This window comes from Leuciscus leuciscus (assembly GCF_965113295.1).
Source record: "Leuciscus leuciscus genome assembly, chromosome: 3".
Lineage (NCBI taxonomy): Eukaryota > Metazoa > Chordata > Actinopteri > Cypriniformes > Leuciscidae > Leuciscus > Leuciscus leuciscus.
Window position 1 is genome coordinate 44,994,026 of NC_138727.1, and position 19,420 is coordinate 45,013,445.

At 37.5% G+C, this 19,420-nt stretch overlaps 1 protein-coding gene and 1 long non-coding RNA gene across 11 annotated transcripts in view; one reads left to right on the forward strand and one right to left on the reverse strand.

Moving 5' to 3' along the window:
• The window catches only part of gab1 (GRB2-associated binding protein 1), a 77,289-nt gene that overhangs the window by 2,273 nt on the left and 55,596 nt on the right, over positions 1–19,420 (reverse strand). For 8 of the 10 annotated variants that reach the window (XM_082163229.1, XM_082163227.1, XM_082163231.1 and 5 more), the window contains 8 exons: positions 18,800–19,025; positions 16,597–17,240; positions 14,935–15,029; positions 14,516–14,819; positions 11,950–12,033; positions 8,533–8,626; positions 7,874–8,000; positions 1,654–1,782 (listed from right to left, as the gene is read on the reverse strand). In XM_082163229.1, the coding sequence (XP_082019355.1) occupies positions 1,654–1,782; positions 7,874–8,000; positions 8,533–8,626; positions 11,950–12,033; positions 14,516–14,819; positions 14,935–15,029; positions 16,597–17,240; positions 18,800–19,025 (1,703 nt within the window). Of the gene's footprint in view, positions 1–1,652; positions 1,783–2,691; positions 2,768–7,873; positions 8,001–8,532; positions 8,627–11,949; positions 12,034–14,515; positions 14,820–14,934; positions 15,030–16,596; positions 17,241–18,799; positions 19,026–19,420 lie in introns of those variants that run through there. The other 2 variants (XM_082163233.1, XM_082163232.1) reach the window with 2 other exon arrangements.
• On the forward strand, positions 2,707–7,878 carry LOC309494060. The gene is made up of 2 exons (XR_014204202.1): positions 2,707–3,402; positions 3,442–7,878. It is a non-coding gene; the product is annotated as an uncharacterized lncRNA (long non-coding RNA).

A 19,420-nucleotide genomic window follows, 5' to 3' on the forward strand; every position in this document is an offset into this window, starting at 1 on the left:
AGGGATAATTACATTATTTAAAAAAGCTAGAAATTAGGGGAAATTATGTAACAGCTGCCACTCATTACAGTCTCTTGTCTGCAGAGAACGATGGGAGAAACAATAATCCTCAACTGGTGTATAATAGACTTTGTTAATAAAAAAGGCCAGAGAATGACCATATTCCATCAAGCTGACAAAAGAGCAGATTTTATTCCTGCTATATAATGATAAAAAAAAGCTATAGTAGGTGTATAATCATAGAGCCTGGGGATAATAGCACTGGTGTCAACATACACTCACCTAAAGGATTATTTGGAACACCATACTAATACTGTGTTTGACCCCCTTTCACCTTCAGAACTGCCTTAATTCTACGTGGCATTGATTCAACAAGGTGCTGAAAGCATTCTTTAGAAATGTTGTCCCATATTGATAGGATAGCATCTTGCAGTTGATGGAGATTTGTGGGATGCACATCCAGGGCACGAAGCTCCCGTTCCACCACATCCCAAAGATGCTCTATTGGGTTGAGATCTGGTGACTGTGGGGGCCATTTTAGTACAGTGAACTCATTGTCATGTTCAAGAAACCAATTTGAAATGATTCGAGCTTTGTGACATGGTGCATTATCCTGCTGGAAGTAGCCATCAGAGGATGGGTACATGGTGGTCATAAAGGGATGGACATGGTCAGAAACAATGCTCAGGTAGGCCGTGGCATTTAAACGATGCCCAATTGGCACTAAGGGGCCTAAAGTGTGCCAAGAAAACATCCCCCACACCATTACACCACCACCACCAGCCTGCACAGTGGTAACAAGGCATGATGGATCCATGTTCTCATTCTGTTTACGCCAAATTCTGACTCTACCGTCTGAATGTCTCAACAGAAATCGAGACTCATCAGACCAGGCAACATTTTTCCAGTCTTCAACTGTCCAATTTTGGTGAGCTCGTGCAAATTGTAGCCTCTTTTTCCTATTTGTAGTGGAGATAAGTGGTACCCGGTGGGGTCTTCTGCTGTTGTAGCCCATCCGCCTCAAGGTTGTGCGTGTTGTGGCTTCACAAATGCTTTGCTGCATACCTCGGTTGTAACGAGTGGTTATTTCAGTCAAAGTTGCTCTTCTATCAGCTTGAATCAGTCTGCCCATTCTCCTCTGACCTCTAGCATCAACAAGGCATTTTCGCCCACAGGACTGCCGCATACTGGATGTTTTTCCCTTTTCACACCATTCTTTGTAAATCCTAGAAATGGTTGTGCGTGAAAATCCCAGTAACTGAGCAGACTGTGAAATACTCAGACCGGCCCGTCTGGCACCAACAACCATGCCATGCTCAAAATTGCTTAAATCACCTTTCTTTCCCATTCTGACATTCAGTTTGGAGTTCAGGAGATTGTCTTGACCAGGACCACACCCCTAAATGCATTGAAGCAACTGCCATGTGATTGGTTGATTAGATAATTGCATTAATGAGAAATTGAACAGGTGTTCCTAATAATCCTTTAGGTGAGTGTATATTATGCCCCCCATTGTTAAGCTTGTCAGCTATAGACAGTAAAAGCATGAGGTAGTCTGACTCCTGGTGATTAAAACCTCACACAAACACATCCATCACTAATAACTTATTTTAAAGTTTGTCTAGTTGTGAGAAATGATTTGTCATGTCTTACCTTCCGAGGAGGAGTTGATTTCCCAGGGTCCAAGTCGAGGTCCAGGTACTCCACCTGCTTGTCTCCTTTGGGCTTCACCATGGGACTCCCACCTCCATCAGCATTCATTGGTGCTCCTAACTTCATGTTCTGAGATATCAAAAATAAAAATAAAATTATTACAAAAAAGGTTGAATATGAAACGTTTACCCGAGTCAATGGTCAAAAAGGTCATCAGAATTAGTTATTAAAAGATTTATACTATTGGTAAATTAATCTACGACAATGCTACTAGGTGATGTAAGTGAACAGTCAGATTTTTTTACATTTCTAATCTACCTATCTACATGTGGTCATTCACCCAACACTCATTCTGATGATTAAATCAGTACTGAGTTGCTTACCTTCATATCAAAATATGCAGAGAAAAATAGGTCTTTCTAAACTGTTTCAAATTGATCTAAGAGCTTAATAATTCATTAATGATCCAAGTCATTCAAAATAATGCCCCATTAGTTCTACAGGATTCTGCTGAAAAACCACCACTGCAGATGACAATCCGACCTCTAAAAGTGTCTTTCCAAAATGATTTCCTTACATTTTCCATGGTGTGAGTCAAATGTATTAGGTGTGTATTGCATGATGTGGTTTTTCCATGCATGTTCTTCAAAATATATGAAACATTATTTCACTCTGCATTATTTACTAACTCAATACAAACCAAATCATCAAGTGACTGTCAGGGGGAACAACACTGCATTGCTAATATAATGCATACTGTATATAATTGATATAATTTATGTATTATATTACTGTGTAATTATTGATATAATTAATAATTGAAAAAACAATAACAAAATATTGATTAGAAAGATTTTCATCTTTGAGGTAAAAAAAAAAAAAAAAATGGACTGGACATGTACTGTAATTAAAATTCATCTACACTCAAATTAGGTTTCACTCATGTTGAAATGAATGATTCTATACCCAATAGGAAAAAAAGAAGAAAACTTGTCAGGTCATAAACTAAGTTCAGTCTACTTTTGCAACCCTGCTCACCTCATCCAGCTTGTCTAGACCTGACACTTCTCTCTTTATAGGAGTGATGGGAACTGTACAGTAGAAGGACTCCTCTCTACGGAACAGAGGAACAAGGAGGAGAGGAGGAGCAGAAAAAAAAATCAAAGAGTAAACAGGAAACAAACAGCAAAGGCAAGCAGAGGAACTAGAAATGAAAAATGCAAAACACAGATGAGCCAGACAAAAGGATGCACAAAAGAATGCAAGGAACAGAATGTAGAAAATGAGAGACCGAAAAAGAGGCAGAGAAAATATTTTCCCAAGTATTTGGCAGCTGAATCCAGTGCATCAAAAGCCACACTGTGCAGTGTTATCAACATCACAGCTGTAAGCTGTTTGCTTGTTATTTTACAGCTAACATGCTAACATGTTAGCAAATAAAACAAGCCATGCACAAAAAGCTCCATATCAAGAAAATGGTCCATTAATAGAAATAAGAATCACATTAATAAACACGAAAGTGGAACAGCAAAGATGCCCCTTCAGGTGAAACCAAGGAAACAAAAAAGAAATGGAAGAAAGACAACAAAAATAGCAGAAAACCTGGAGGGAAAAGAAAAGAAAAGGTAGAAAAAGCAGCGAGGGGTCCTTCTATCCAGTTCACAGATCACAAAATATCACCCACCAATTAAAGGGGTCATGAACTTTTATTTTATTTTATGTTATGTTCTCTGAGGTCCACTTATGTTAGCAAGATTTTTTACATAAACAACAATTTAGAATTAACAGGCTATTTTCTATCCTGTTTTTGACCCTTTCTTTTAAACACTCTGTTTTGATAGGCGTGCCACATTCAAGACACAAATGCCCACTGCTATGATTGGGTAACAATTTTGCATATTAAAATAATTTTCAACGTCCCCACCATTACACGTGGAATTGTTTGGAAAACCTCTGATGTTGAAAAATGGCAACCGGTGAAATTTAGCCAAACAAGTTTGAGCCAGAGTCTGATCCCGAATCAGAAGACAACGAGCCTACACCTCAAATATCAAGGATACTCCAGACTGCAACAGCATGGAAATTAATCATCTTTATTTATATTTATTTATTTAGCGTTTAAACAAATATGCTCCAGAAAAGGGTTTCTCGTTTTCAGTTGAAATATTTGCCAACTGTGAAACATTTATGTGTATTACATGTAGTCTTGGTTTTGACAAAGTTGAAATACTTGAAGTTATCACAGCTCTAATTGACAGGATACCTTATTATGGTGTTTTGTGTAAACGAATTAGGAATACACGAAATCGTTCATATAGTCATTGTTCAGTGAAGTGAAAGTAAAGTGAATACATATCAAACGATCTGTAATAGGCAAGCAATAGTGACACACGGTAAAAAACAGTGTTGGGTAAGTTATTTGAAAAAATGTATTAAATGGCTACTAATTACATCTTCAACAGGTTAACAAATTACTGTTAATTAATTACTCTCTAAAAAGTATTGCATTACTTATTACTTTCTAAATCCCATAACAACCTTGACCAGTTGAGCAATACAATGATTGAAACGAAACTGCTCATTTAATTATTTCAAATAAATAATATAATATTTTAATAAATTATTCTTGAACTGACCAAAGTACATTTACATTTATTCATTTAGCTGACGCTTTTATACAAAGCGACTTACAATTGCTATATATGTCAGAGGTCGCACGCCTCTGGAGCAACTAGGGGTTAAGTGTCTTGCTCAGGGACACATTGGTGTCTCACAGTGAATTCGAACCCGGGTCTCTCACACCAAAGGCATGTGTCTTATCCATTGCGCCACCACCACCAAGTATTTAATTAAAAACATACATTTTATCATTAGATGTTTCATTTTACTGTGAAATCCAATAATGTTTAATATAGATGTGTTAAATAGTCTATATAGTATTTAATGGAATTACATCAGAAGTAACTAATTAAATTACGGAAAAATTAAGAGTAATCCCGTACTTTACTTTTTCAAGGGAAAAGTAATTACAGTAATTAATTACAATGTGATGAGATGCACACAACACTGGTTAAATCATTGTTGTGTGTTCACCATTAGTACTGCCATATCTAATATAGTTGGCACTGCATAATCTTTAGTTTAGCTTAAGTTGAACTGTCTGAAAATGAAGTGAACAAAAAACAGTGTCTTACTGACGCGGTCTGGAAGTTCATCAATGCTTTCCTAATGTTTGGATCACAAGGAAGGCAATGGAAAGACTGTTTTCCCACAACATCTTGTAGTTCTAGGAATCTAGGAGGCATCTCTATTGTTTTGTTGCTCGAGTAATCCTGTGTTTGCATCGCTGTCTTATTTAAGGCCCTTGCACACTGAGTACGAAATTCACATTCGAAATTTTTGCACGTTAAAAAATAAACACGACCTCACGTTATGTCAATCACGCTTGCACACTGCCTCTGAAACTTTTGCACAATTCAGAGCCACCGAATCACGAATATGAAAAAAACGCATGCAAAAATTTCGGACTCAGTGTGCAAGGACCTTTACTCACCCTCTACTACATGCACAAATCGGTGGGCGGGGCTAAAGAGGCAATGATGTAGAAGTAGGCATTGATCGCACTATGACGTCATACTGAGACAAAATTTGAAGCGGGTCGTTTTGGCAGGCTTTTTTTTTATTATATATAAAAGCTGTTTTTGGACTAACAAAGTTTTGAGTTCTGAAACTTACATGATATTTTGTATAGTACAAAGACCTCTTATTTGTCAAAAGATCAGGGAACATTTGATTCTTCAATTCATGACCCCTTTAAGATTTCTGGGAACTTTAATTCTCAATCTAGCCTTTGTCCCTAATAATGAAAAACAACAACACTGAATAGATTGTATATATATATATATATATATATATATATATATATATATATATATATATATATATATATATATATATATATTGTAAAAATGTAATTTAAATGTAAGAAAAAAAAATGTAATCATTGACAATGTTTATTTCAAAATCAAATCTGAAGATTTTTTTTTTAAGAAAACTAAGAATTCTAAGAATCATTTGATGTTGCTATCATATTTTCAAATCAATTTTACTTACCCGTCTAAAAGTTTGGGGTCAGTAAAACTTTTTTCATATTTTTACATTAAACAGATCAAAAGAGACAGTCAAGCTCTTTAAATTTTTACCCAAAAATCGATATAAAAAAATAAAATTAAAAATAAATAAATAAAAAAGCTGTTCTTTTGAACTTTTGACCAGTTGAACAATACGAGATGCACCGATACCACTTTTTCCAGAACGAGTCCGATACGATACTTAAATTTTTAGTACTTGCTGATACCGATACCTGTGTTTTCATTGCATTGGCTTAGCCAATAGATATTTATTTCAGTTATTTTCATGTCTAATTATGCCTGTTAAAATGTATTGTAGGAACCACTGTTACTTTCACTGTTCATATTATTGCCCTATCATATTTTATCTTTAAATGAATAGCACAATATTTTGAGCTGCTCCAACAGGGCTCAACCAGTCAAGAGCAGCGAGTGATTTTCTCTGTCTTTTGTTAGATTAACACTGAGGACAAAGACAGCAGTAGATTTATTAGGCTGCTGTCACTTTAAGAGCTGCTCATATCCAAAATACTGTTACACATGCTTTTTTCTTTTAACTGTTTAAGTTTACTTTAGACATGACCGACTATATTTTACAAGGATACTTGCCTATACGGGCATTTTGACAATTTTGTGTGAATTTGTCCGTTAAAGCACAAGACCACACGAAAGAGAACTCTATTTAATGGGATATTTGTGTGCTGTCTGAGAGGCAGCATTCTGGGTCCGTCCTTCGGATGTTTGCACACAGAAAACCTCTTGAAAACGTCATGTGATTACTATACCGCCTTAATGTAAATGTAGGGAGCCACTCATTATACACAAATCACGTAACAGTTCATGTCTTTACTTACACATACGATTTAGTTTTAATAAAATAATGCATGTGCGCTGAGTGAATGATCAACAATCAAGAGCATTCAACAAAAGTGCTAGCCCTCTTCCTCTCTTTACCGTTAGATAACGTTAATAATATGCTCCTCATTTTACTTTCTTTGCTATTGCCATATCTGACCGAACCACAAACTTTCCAGCAACGTCAGTGAAAAAGGGATGTGCACTCGACAAGCTTGCACGTCTATGTCGCTGAGCGCACAATCAACTCCACCTTTCGTTTATCAGCTCGCGGACAGCAGCTATATAGGGTGGAAATATTGAATTTGTTTATCATTCTATTAATTTGATACATTTACTTCATAGACATCATCCTTTGATATATCCATTCTGCTCTCTGTTTGCTCTGTTGTCAGTGTTTCTTTGTTGCAAGCATTGTACTGTACACACTGTGTGGTATTGATTGTTGGTATCGGAGCATTTTAATGAGTACAAGTTAGGGCTGCACGATTAATCACAATTAACATGGAAATCGTGCTTAACTGATGCGATTATGAAATCGCAAAGGCTGCGATTATTTTTAAACCTCATTTATGAACCTCTTGTCCAACAAAAGACAACATTTAATAAATCAAATCAAAGAATTTTAATATTCTGTTTATACAGCTACAGTGATACTATGATGCCCATAGGGATTTCCTGGAATGACATGTGTTGTCTACTCTGTGGCTGGGCATATTTGGCGTGTCTGTGTGAGAGCGCCCTCTGGCTTTCAGATTGAGCAGCATTTACTACCGATCAGCCGCGCTGCACTGACAAGCTGCGCAGAAAATAATCGCAGCCTTTGTCAAATCGTATGCGGTTTCATTTCGATTAATCGTGCAGCCCTAAAACAAGTACGAGTACACGAGCGCAGTATCGGGTACGATACCGATACTAGTATCATGCATCATAAAACGGCTCTTTTAATTCTTTCAAATACTTTAAAACAGAAAACAGTATTAATATTAGTAATATTAATATTTTACAATTTTGCTGTTTTTACTGTATCTTTGATAAAAAAAAATGCAACCTTGGTGAGCATCTTTGTGAAAAGAGACTTTTTTCAAAAACATACCGACCCCAAACTTTACTTCTAAAGTTTTAGTTTTTATATACATATATACACACTGAATATATTCCAATTCTGACAGCAATAAATGTATATTTTTGTGGAAAAGTTGCTGTGGTGTTTTTTTTGTTTTTGTTTTACATACTGGTTCATCTGAAGACATATTAGCGTGTTGCATGGTAACATAATTCTCATCACAGTCGTCGGAGTCGCTGCTGGAGGCAGTGCTATGCCCCGAGGACGGTCTGGGGGCCGTGGTACACCTAGAGGGGCTGAGCAGCAAGACAACATTTACACTGCCGCTCGCTCACTCTCTCACACACACACACACACACACACACACAGACAAAGAACAGCAACACAAAACTCTGGCTGTCTGGATTAATGCATGTTCTGAGCTGGACCTCTTTAACTGATATTGTGGAACCCAAAACACACTGGCAATCACAAAAATCCACACACGCACTTTCAACAGCCTTCCAGATTCATGAGCCACGTGGCACTTACATCAATGTATTAACTCAATAAATAATTCAAGAACACAATTCATGGCATCATTGGACTGTCATCATTACCACTTTAACCATTATGTGGTGCTAGGTAGCGATGACAGTAAAATAACTTACAATGGTGGCGTTTTACTATCATCTCTCACTACTATATTACTATAATGGCATGTTAGGACAAGACTACAGGAATGCATGAATGATTAGTTATTTAGCCTGTGGTGTCTGTTGCGTGGAGGCCATGCAGAACCATGCTTAATTGCTGATCTGTTTCAGAGGAAACATGCCCAACACTTACTCCCTCGTGAAGGATCTGGTCACGGGGGAACGGACCGGTGCCGTATACTCTTCCCACTCAGGTAAAGGCTTGATCTCCAAAGGGGCCGGCTTAACTGCAAGAAAAACACCAGTTTAATTCTGAAAAATGTTCAATGACATAATACCAACCAAAGGTTCGGCCCAATATTGTAAACATAATAATAGTAATAATATATAAAAAAATAATGAATAAATGACAAAAACTCTTTCCCCGTCATTGACGGAATTTTCCGTCATTTATGAGACAGTGCTTCCCTGCCATTGATGGAATTTTACGGCAATCCATGTTTTCACTGTTATCCGTTAGGGGGCACTATATTGCATCTTCTGAAAGTACAGAATCTCCAGATCAAAACACAGACGAAAAAGAAGCAGAAACAGGCGGTAGAAGCATTGCTTAAACACATGCTGTAGTATTTGACAGATGTGATTTTCTCAGCTTTTTGTTCAAAATGTTGCTTTTTTTTATTAAACTTACCCAGATTCAAGTGTTGATTTAAAAAAAAAAAAAAAGTGATTTCTTTGTATCTTTTGATAGATTGCATGTTCAAATATTCATACAAAAAAAATATTCTGGGGGCCATGAAAGTTTTGTAAAAATGATCAAATTCTGGTGGCAGCAGGCAACTTAAAAAAATTAATAAATAAAAAACGCTGGCGGGGAAAGAGTTAAACAAGCAGAACAAATCTGTGTGTACATTCTTCAAAGAAACAATCAAACATAAATTGTTGCAATGAATTCAATGGGACAAGTTACTTTAACAAATATTTACAAACAAATTTGCGTGTAATTTATGAGGGTTCAGGTTGTTTGAAAGAATAAAAAAATAAAAAAACTGAATAATAAATATTAATTTACAAAATAAATAATGCTTAATTGTAATATATACTTTATATTAAAATTAAAATTAATGTGAGGAATTCCACATGCAGCTAATGGTAGGTGTTTAGCCAGTAGAAGGTGATATCTGTTATGTAGTACTGTACATGGGAGTGAGAAGTAAATAAGTACCCTTTCCTCAGTGGGATAAGTTTGTTTCACTCCATTTTTTCCTTAAGAACACAATTAAATCAAATATGGATCATTAGTCATTAGAACTGAAATCACACCTGAGGGAAAAGCAAGGCCACAGCTAAATAAAGGGTAAAATGAGTGATAATCATACACATCCTCTTTTCTGCATTTTCTCTCATATAAGCATCATCTGATTCAGTTATCATCACAGCTGGCCCGACACTTTGCTGAGCTGAGAAGCGCCCAATCTGGCAACTGAGGAGTAGCTGTAGTTGGCTGAAACGCACACCAGCTGGTGCCAGTGTGTGAGGGAAGAGAGCACAGACTGGTATGCATCTCAAGGCCCTAAGTGAACTTTTTGGGCACATAATGTGGCTTGAGGAATTTAGTAAAAAAATAAATACAAAATAAAATACAAAATAAAAAAAGTGCTTACTCTAAACCACTAGATGGTGATTCATCTATATGGGACAACTGTTGTATTATTGTACCACAGTACAATATTCTACTAATATATGGAATTGTGATGACAAGAAATGCATCACAATTTATTTATTTTTTATTTTATTTTTATATCTAAAGGTGCACAGAGTTTTTTGTCTTTTCTTTTATTTGCACTGCTCTGATGGCCTTTTATTTAACATGTGGCACTGCATATTTACTTCAGAGCCTCCTTAACTTGGGGGTTCAAAACTGTCCAAATAGATAATTCACCAGTGTTTCATAATTAATAAAAAAAAGTATCTTTGAACACCCTGATGGCAGATACACTACCATTCAAAAGTTTGGGGTGGGCAATTATGTCATGATATTATTGATTTTATTCAGCAAGGATGCATTAAATTGATCACAAGTGAAAGAAAAGATTTCTAAATGCTGTTCTTTTGAACTTTATATTCATTAAATAATCCTCAGTACAAATATTCAGCAGTACAACTGTTTTCAACATTGATAATAAGAATAAATGTTACTTCAGCACCAAATCATCATATTATAATCATGTGACACTGAAGACTGGAGCAATGATGCTGAAAATTCAGCTTTACCATTACAGGAATAAATTACATTTTAAAATATATTTAAATAGAAAACTGTTATTATGAATTATAATAATATTTCATAATGTTATTGTTTTTACTGTATCTTGAGCATAAGAGACTTAGAAGAAAAAAAACGTACAAACCCCAAACTTTTGAACAGTAGTGTATCTTTGGAAACCCTGATGGCAGATATATCCTGATGCCATTAAATAAAGCAGCATCAGGAAGCTCCCAAGATTCTAACCAGACACCTGAATCGCTCTTCAGACTATTAGTCATGATAGGATTCATCCGCCCACTGCCAGCTCTTGTCAAAATGACTCAAAAATGCTTCTGCAAATGTGTTGGTTAAGTGTTTATGATGTTTATGACTCGTGGGGTCAGTGAGCGGTTTGAAAGTGAAAGGTGTTTGTAGAGACTCTGATGATTGAGTGTCAAACATTAATCAGTTAGTTTTACCAGCGATATCAAGAGTGTTAACTTCCCTCCCAGACACAACAAGCATCACTCAACCAGAACCTAGAAACCTCAACTCACATATCACAAATTCATTTGCTTAATAACCAGCTGACCAACCATTTAAGAAACAAACCCAAAAGCCTTCAGATGGACACGGAATCTGTGCACACAACAGACCAATGCAATGGATAGACAACAGTAGTAACTATGAAATTGAAGTTCCTTCACACACACACACTGCAGGTAGCGAAGCTATGCGTGTTTGTATGATAGACTATGTTCACACAGTTAGTCTTTGGGATTGGAAGCCATTTTTACAATGAATTGTGTCAAATTGTTCTGATCATACAACAACTTACAGTAGCACAAGAAGCTTGAATATGGTCTCTGTATGAAAGTATAACCTGTCAAGTGCTTTTTATTCTATAAAGGTGTGAATAACAGTGGCTAAAGTAAATATTTGTTAAAATATGTGATTGTAAGTCCTTAAAATGTGTCACTTTGGGTATAAAATGCATTTCTCACTCTCATTCATAACCAAATTGTGTGTAAATAGAACTGTATTTAGTACTAAGGAGTCACCAATATAATAATTTTCATGTTTATATATATATATATATATATATATATGTTTTTATGTATGTATATATATATATATATATATATATATATATATATATATATATATATATATAATATTAACAGCTACCTACAAGAGATAACCATATTCTTTTGCTGTGTGATGGTAGCCATATTCTCAGTTTATAAGTAGATGTATTAGATTTCTTCTATTATACATTGTGTTGTTCACAATTAGAGCTTGCTGGAACCTTAAAAAAAATACACGCAGACAATGAAAGTAGCATTCTGTCGAGGTACGTACCCTTACGCCGTCTTGAGAATTCACCTATGGTTTGGGAGTCGGTTCGCTCAAGACCGACTGCTCTGTTTATTTTAGGGCTCTGACCTGAATTGGTGAGAGAAAACTTCTTTGTTAAATGTCTTCTTTAGAGAAATCGGTCTTGTCTTGTCTTCTAAACTTCACACCCATGCAATTTAGCACAATCACATGGCCACCTCCATCACCTGGCCTCATCTTTTTTCCGCACAAATATGTGTTGGGCTGCTGCCATGGCAACAACTCTTCATGCTTTTAAGACATGCGATGAACAAGGCTTTCCCACAAAGACGGACTTGGGCGAGACATGCGCAGGGTTAAACAGACACACGTGGGTGAGTACAGCATTCACACCAACCGGCGACACGCCAGCATGTGGCTCAGCCAGACAGAAGGGTTCAGTAATGTCTTTGCAATATTACAAAAATTAAACCAACATTTTTTTTTCTGCTGTACGCATGTAGATGCCACAAGAAAACACCACAAGTCAACAGTGATGATGGCCACAATTAAACAGACCAAAAACAAAAGAAGAAGAATTTATTTCCAAGATGTGAATGTTCAGGTAAAAAGTTAGATAAAGGGAGAGATAGAAACCAGACAAAACAGATACTAAAATTTGAATTTAGCCAGAAAGCTAATATAGAGTAGCCACTAAAAAGGATAATGAGCAAAGACAAACACGCTAAGACACAAAGTAGCCAACAACTGCCTATGAAATGCCACCAAAGCCATTTGAATCACACAATGTTCAGCAAAAGCAAATACACAACAAACATAATAAGCTGTGGCCTGAAGAGCAGCAGAAAGGACTCCTTTTAAAACACACTGGACATTTGAGAAGGATGAGAGAACAGTGAAAATTGTGCTTGGCCCATGTTTAAAGAAAATTTGAAAACTGATTTTAAAGAAGACCTAATTTATTACCCTACAGTACATACACTACTTGGCCAAATGTGTGTGGACAACCTAACATGATACCAGTATGTGCTTGTTGAACATTTCAATTTAAATGTTTAGATGTTTCTATGCATAGTTGGAATTTAATTTACGCTTTTTTTTTCTTTTTTTTTTAAAGAATAAAATGGTCATGAGTAAAGAAATGGCATTTGGGGTCTTTTATTAAAGGTCCAGTGAGCAATTTTTGAACAACCGTTGAAAGTGCATTGGACCGAGCACCACAACAAGCTTGTAGCCAATCAGCAGTAGGGGGCGTGTCCACTCATGATGGGGGAGGAGAGAGAGTGAGCAAGAGGGAGATTTGAAAAAAAGAGAGATGGCTGAGTGTGAAAGACATTACAAAAGAGAAAGACTCAAAGGAATATTACTGGAAAATGAAGGGTTATGATCAGGCAAGAGCTTTAGAACCTGCGGTAATATTAGACACGCTTTTCAGCGCTGGAGAGACTTAAGCGGGAAGGCCTGAAAACGAACGCCAAAGCTGTGTTGTTTCTGCTCCGTACGCGTGTAACACTGGTTTTGAGTGTGTGCTGCTGAACACACGCTTGCATTGCATATGTTTGTGCATTTTGGGAGTGTTTAACCACAATTTTGAAAAATCACATACTGCAACTTTAAATGTATTAAATGTCTTGAAGGTTTAGAGCACGCTTCAGGTTTACTACTGATCGATGGCAGATGCCTTATGTCTGAGTGATAGATCGTCAGGTAATATTAGCTAATCATCTGCGCTAATTATTTAGTCACATGACTTGAGGCAACTCACCAGACCTTTTTTATACGCATCAAGCTGTTTATTTGGTAAATGTATTTTCATGGTAGTTTACGAGCATATCTAATTACATTTCTCGGGAACATTGCATTGCTGTTTGATATTATGCACCTGCTAGTCAAAGGTGTCTCTGAAATAATCAAACCTGTTAATTATACTTGGTTTAAGCATAGTTACGGCCGTGCGGTGCATCTCTGCATGCAAGTTGCTGCCTCTTGCATTAGTCAGCGCTCAGAAACAGTAACACAAATGAGCGCAGAGAGCTGCTGCCATTAATGTTAGGATCAATAGTGCTGTCCCAGCTGTCTGCTGATGTTTCGGGCCTGCTTGTGCAACTTTCAAGCACGTCCCCTTTTTCTCTCAGACCAGATTGAAATTCCCCTTGCAGGTCTGGCCATCAAAGAGGTCTTTCACTAAGGCACAATGGGGACAGAGGTGACCGCTCCAGGCTAACAGCGCAGACAGGCTCCCTCATACCCAAGGCTCAGAGTCTGTGGACAATAGCTTCTTTCATTTGTGAGGTCACATGCTAACGATTAAAAGGCAAAGGCCACTGAAACAGCAGTGCAGACTAGTTCGCAAAGCAAGTTGAAAGATCTGCAATGTGAGTTATGACCGTATGACGACGAGCAGTCCAAGAACTCGATCAACGTTAGTTTCAGAAGCGTTTCATGCGGACGAGATGTTTCATAAGCATGGGCCGGCACCTGTTAGTGAGAAATGTGTTAATGAGAGTCGCTGTGCTGAAGAGATGCAAGCACCATACAAATTCACACACTTATATCACCCACCACAAAAGAAACAAACCTCAGGGCTCACCTTTACGGTCAGGTTTGAGGTTGCGGTCTACAGGTGGCGGTTGGCATTCAGTTATGTGCATTGGTCTGCGTGGCGGGGTCTTGGGGCTGGAGCGGAAGCCCATGTGGGCTGGAGGGGGCACCTGTTTTCCGAGAGAGGAAAACTCCACTGTGCCTGGTGTCATGGGCACATAGTTGGGCTCCTGAATGGGTTCTGATAGGCTGCCGGAGCGGTGATGTGACGAAGAGTGGACGCTCATGGGCACATAGTTCTCATCCATCTCCTCAGTGGAAACACCTCCTACTGGCACCATGCCTTTATTCTTCTGCATGCATCAAAGAACAGGGAAGAAACTGTTAGGGATAATTGAGACTCTTGAAAGATGGGACATAGCATTTTAGAATAGATAAATAGACAATTTAATAAGTAAGAAAACTTACAAAATAGTTGTTGAAGCTTTCATTAAAATCAAACGAACAACTTTTGTCTGGGGGGAAGGGACGGGGTATATCATAGCAGTCTTGAGATCCGTAATCTGTGAAATAAATACAAAATAACTGAACGATGTCAAAAAAAAGCCATAGGCCTCTCTTATGCTCACCAAGGCTGCATTTATTGATCAAAACTAAAGTAAAAACAGAATAGTAATAATGCGAATTTAAACATTTTAAAGAACTGATTTCAGTTTAATACAATTTAAAATTAAGTTTATTTCTCTAATGGCAATGCTGAATTTTCAGCATCATTACTCCAGTCTTCAGAGTCACATGATCCTTCAGAATCCTTTTAATAGGCTGATTTGGTGCACAAGAAACATTTCTTATTATTATCAATGTTGAAAACTGCTGCTCATTTTTTTTTTTTGTAGAAACCCTTTTTTCAGGATTATCAAATAATAGTCTTAGTTAGTTCAGAATAGATAGTTCAAAAGAACAACATTTATTTTAAATAAAAAAAATTTATAACAATGTGAAAGTCTATACTGTCACTTTTGGTGAACTTATGCATCCTTGCTGTATAAAAATATTAATTTATTAAAAAAAATATCTTACTGTCCCCCAAACATACATGCATACATACATACATAGTTATGGTATCTGGTTGTGCTTTATTATGGAGGCATCTGTGAAGAAGGGAGTGTATGTAAACAAGATGTTGCAATACCACCAAATAACACTAGAGGTCCCCACTCATGACTACATGACTCCTTTGTTGCAGCACAAACAGCTTGATGGCCTTCTATTAAAACATCCTGAGAGAATGATTTGTGAGGCAATGAGACAATAATCAATATTTAGGATCCCAAAATAAATATATCCACAGTACATTCTGGCTAACTGTAAGAAAACAAATATATAAGAATTTTTATAAAAATAAATATTGTCAAGGTTTTGGTCTCTTTTCCAAATTCCAAGCGATCCCATCCCATTAATTACACCACTCGTACATTAATCCTTTATCCGTTTTATTATAGGATGCTTAACACATATCTGTCAAACAGACAGAACAAACCTGTAGTAAAATCAATTACTACAATGCAAAATGCCTTACAACCCCAAATATTTACAATATAAATAATTATTATACACAAACGTTCAGAGGTTTGGGGTCGCTATGCTCTTATGCTCACCAAGGTTGCATTTATTTGATCAAAATTCGAAATATTATTACAATTTAAAACAACCGTTTTCTATTTTAATACATTTTTAAATATATTCCTGTGATGGTAAAGCTGAATTTTCTGCATTGATTTTGGTGCTCAAGGAACATTTCTTATTATTATCAATTTTGAAAACAGTTCAAACAGTTTTGGATTCTTTAATGGAGAGTTCAAAAGAACAGCATTTATTTAAAACAGAAATGTATTGAAATAAGTATTTATTGTAATACGTTTTTATTTATTTTTTTTATTTTTTTTACGTACTCCATTTACTCACCATTATAAAGTTCTGTATGGAGTCAGTACATACTGCTGTTACATCTATGCACGTTATCTAGAAGCCAAAGTGACATTCCCTGCATTCATAATTAGACTTCTTTAGAATTGTAGCTTACGTATATTGTTACTGAACATTTGCTTTAACATCTTCATATCCTCTCACCTTTACGCAGGCGTGAAGAATCCATTGTACCAATAGTGTTGCTTCTTAGTGCTTTGTTCCCTCCTGCACTAGACGGCACACAGTAATTCCCATCTGTCTCAGACACTGACCGTGGCACCACATACGTGTCCGTGGGCGACCGCTCAGGTGGGACTGATCCAGCGGTCAGTAAAGGCTTGGGCGGGCGAGGGGGCGGTACCACGTCTGAGGCCCCTGAAACAGCCTCCACCCCGGCTGTACGGGGAACCTGGTAGGTGCAGTTGCTTCCAGGTGTGGGTGGAATATCATAGCTGACCGACAAGTTCCGTAACTGGGCTTCTAAGGAGGGTTTACGACCAGGCGTGTTAAAGACATAGAGTTCACCAGGCTCACTGTCAGGAGCGGGAGGGGAGGATGCCGACTTCGGCAGCAGCACAGTGTCCTGAGAGTAACTTCGGGGCAGGTGGTACAGGGCCTGCGAGTCGGCCGACAACGACTGCCCGCGCGAAGGAGGAGAATCATAGAGCCCAGCGGCATGCTGGGTAGGAAAGAAACCATTGATCGAGGCGTGCTTAGAAAAGGAGGAGGTGGGCGTGTAGTGGGAAGGGAGGTTGTCATTACAGTCGGGTTCGGAAGAGGTAGACTTGGAGCAGTCGCCATGGGCCCTGCAAAGATACCAACTGTCAGTTAAATAAAACAAACTGAATATATTACAACAAACTTGCTGTTCATAACTACAAAGATGAAAACACCTCCTCAAACACATACCACGCTATTCATGTCAACATGCTGCCTGAAAATAACAACTTTTTTTGTTATGAAAAATCGCAATACAAATTAGACTTACCTTCAATATACAAATCTCAGTTTGAATTAACTGCCATTTAAAATGTTAAATGTACAGTCAGACGGCAATTACTGCATAATAACTGAATCCTAAAGTGGTTTAATTTTGAAATAATGACAAGATGACTATATTATCCAACTTATTACACAGCAACTTGGCATTTAAAGGTGCATCCAATAGGTTGGTGCTAATTTAAAAAGTTTTACACATTCAAAAATAAAAAGTGCTTTTGTGAAGTCACTTTAATGGTGTGTATTTCAAATGAGAAAAAGACTGTATAGGTATAAAAACTTTCTAAATAATGATATATGGTGCAATCACCCCTCTCCTAAACCTAAGCAGTGATGCCCATGTTGATTCTTTTTTGTTGGACAGGTAAAGGGAATTAATTATAGAACAGAACACTATCTAAAGCCCGGGACACACCAAACCGACGCTGCAGGCTGCAGACACACAAACCATAAACAAAGCAGTGCGTGCTTGCCGTTCTGAATATCAATCCTGTTAAACACTTTCTTTAGTCCACTCCGCTCATGTTAATATTTAAATATTTGCAAAGGAAGACTCAGGTAAGATGACGTAACATTAGAACAGCCTTCTATCTGTACCATTTTTACTTCTTTGCTCTGTTTTGCATTTATTCTCGTGCACTGACTCGTTCACTAAGATGAACAGCCAATCAGAGTTCTCTCTCTCACCGACGCATGTTGAATCGGCTGAAAAAAAGCAGACGAGGACCAATTTCAGCCGACTGTGCGGAACCGTGCGGAACACACTGAGAAAACGTTTCACGTTTCAACGTTTTCAACGTTTAACCAATCGATATCAAGTATTTCGAAGTGTGTGTAATAATAAGCTTCTAGATATACAGCTAGAACTGGCAAGGTTAGTGCCAAACACAACCATGCACATCACATTTCACACAAGTCCCAGTTAAAACTACACATACAAATACCAACCCATTTTGCTCAGTAAAATATTTGTTTTAGTAAGTTATTGTAATAAGTGTGCAGGCTGCTGGCCAAATGTGTGTGGTTTAGTACTGTATTCTTCACACTGATGCTCTTCACTCACTGACTGTCAGGAGCAGCGCTCCGGCTCTCACACTCCTCCAAAAGCAGGTATTCCTGCTCCTCCTCCCCTAGAGAAAGAGGAGCGACTGGACTACACCAGACACAAATACACACAATGAGCCCCTTATATCCAGATTTTCAGCCATAGCACCTGAATGGACCTAGGAGCCTCTTAGTAGAAGTGGGTGGCATTCACATTACCCTTGGTTTAAAAACAAACTCAAAACAGTAACAGACCTGTATTACAAATTAATGGATGAGCCACGTTCTAATCTGATGCAGTGTGATGTGTTTCAAGTCTTACCTATTAGGCTCAGGTTTCTTGCTCTCACAGTTGAGTAGCCAAAGGTAGTCCTGAGGCTCATCCAGACTGGAGGAGGACCCCAGGGGTCTAATGCTGACGGGCTGGTAGGGAGGAGGCAGGTTGGCCAGTGCAGAAGCCCCTAAGGCTCCTCCCGACCCTCCACTAGGGGCCATATCCACCACCAGACCCCCTGGAACATTTACTTGGTGAGAGACCTTTGTGGAGTCTTTAGAAAGAACAGAGAGGAGAGATTAGCATTAGGCTTTACACTTTAGGAGATCACAAGCTTTGAGATACACTTCAGATTAGATCAAACTAAGGATAACACTGCTTTAATCAAAAGCTTTTACTGAAAACATCCCTGTATCAAAACAAAAAATAGTATTGTGATTAGTATAAGTGTCTCCACGGGCTGACATCTGGTGAGCTAAGTGCAAAAAGAAGTGTGAACTGATCAAATGAAACTCAGATGTATGGTTGAGAGGTATATTCGTTAAAAAAAATTAAAAAAAAGAAAAAAAAAGAGCACTTTTATTCATTATTTTATGTATGCAATATGCATGCATTTATTCATTATTTTATTAAAAAACAATTTGTTACTCAATTAATGCCTTCTGTTTT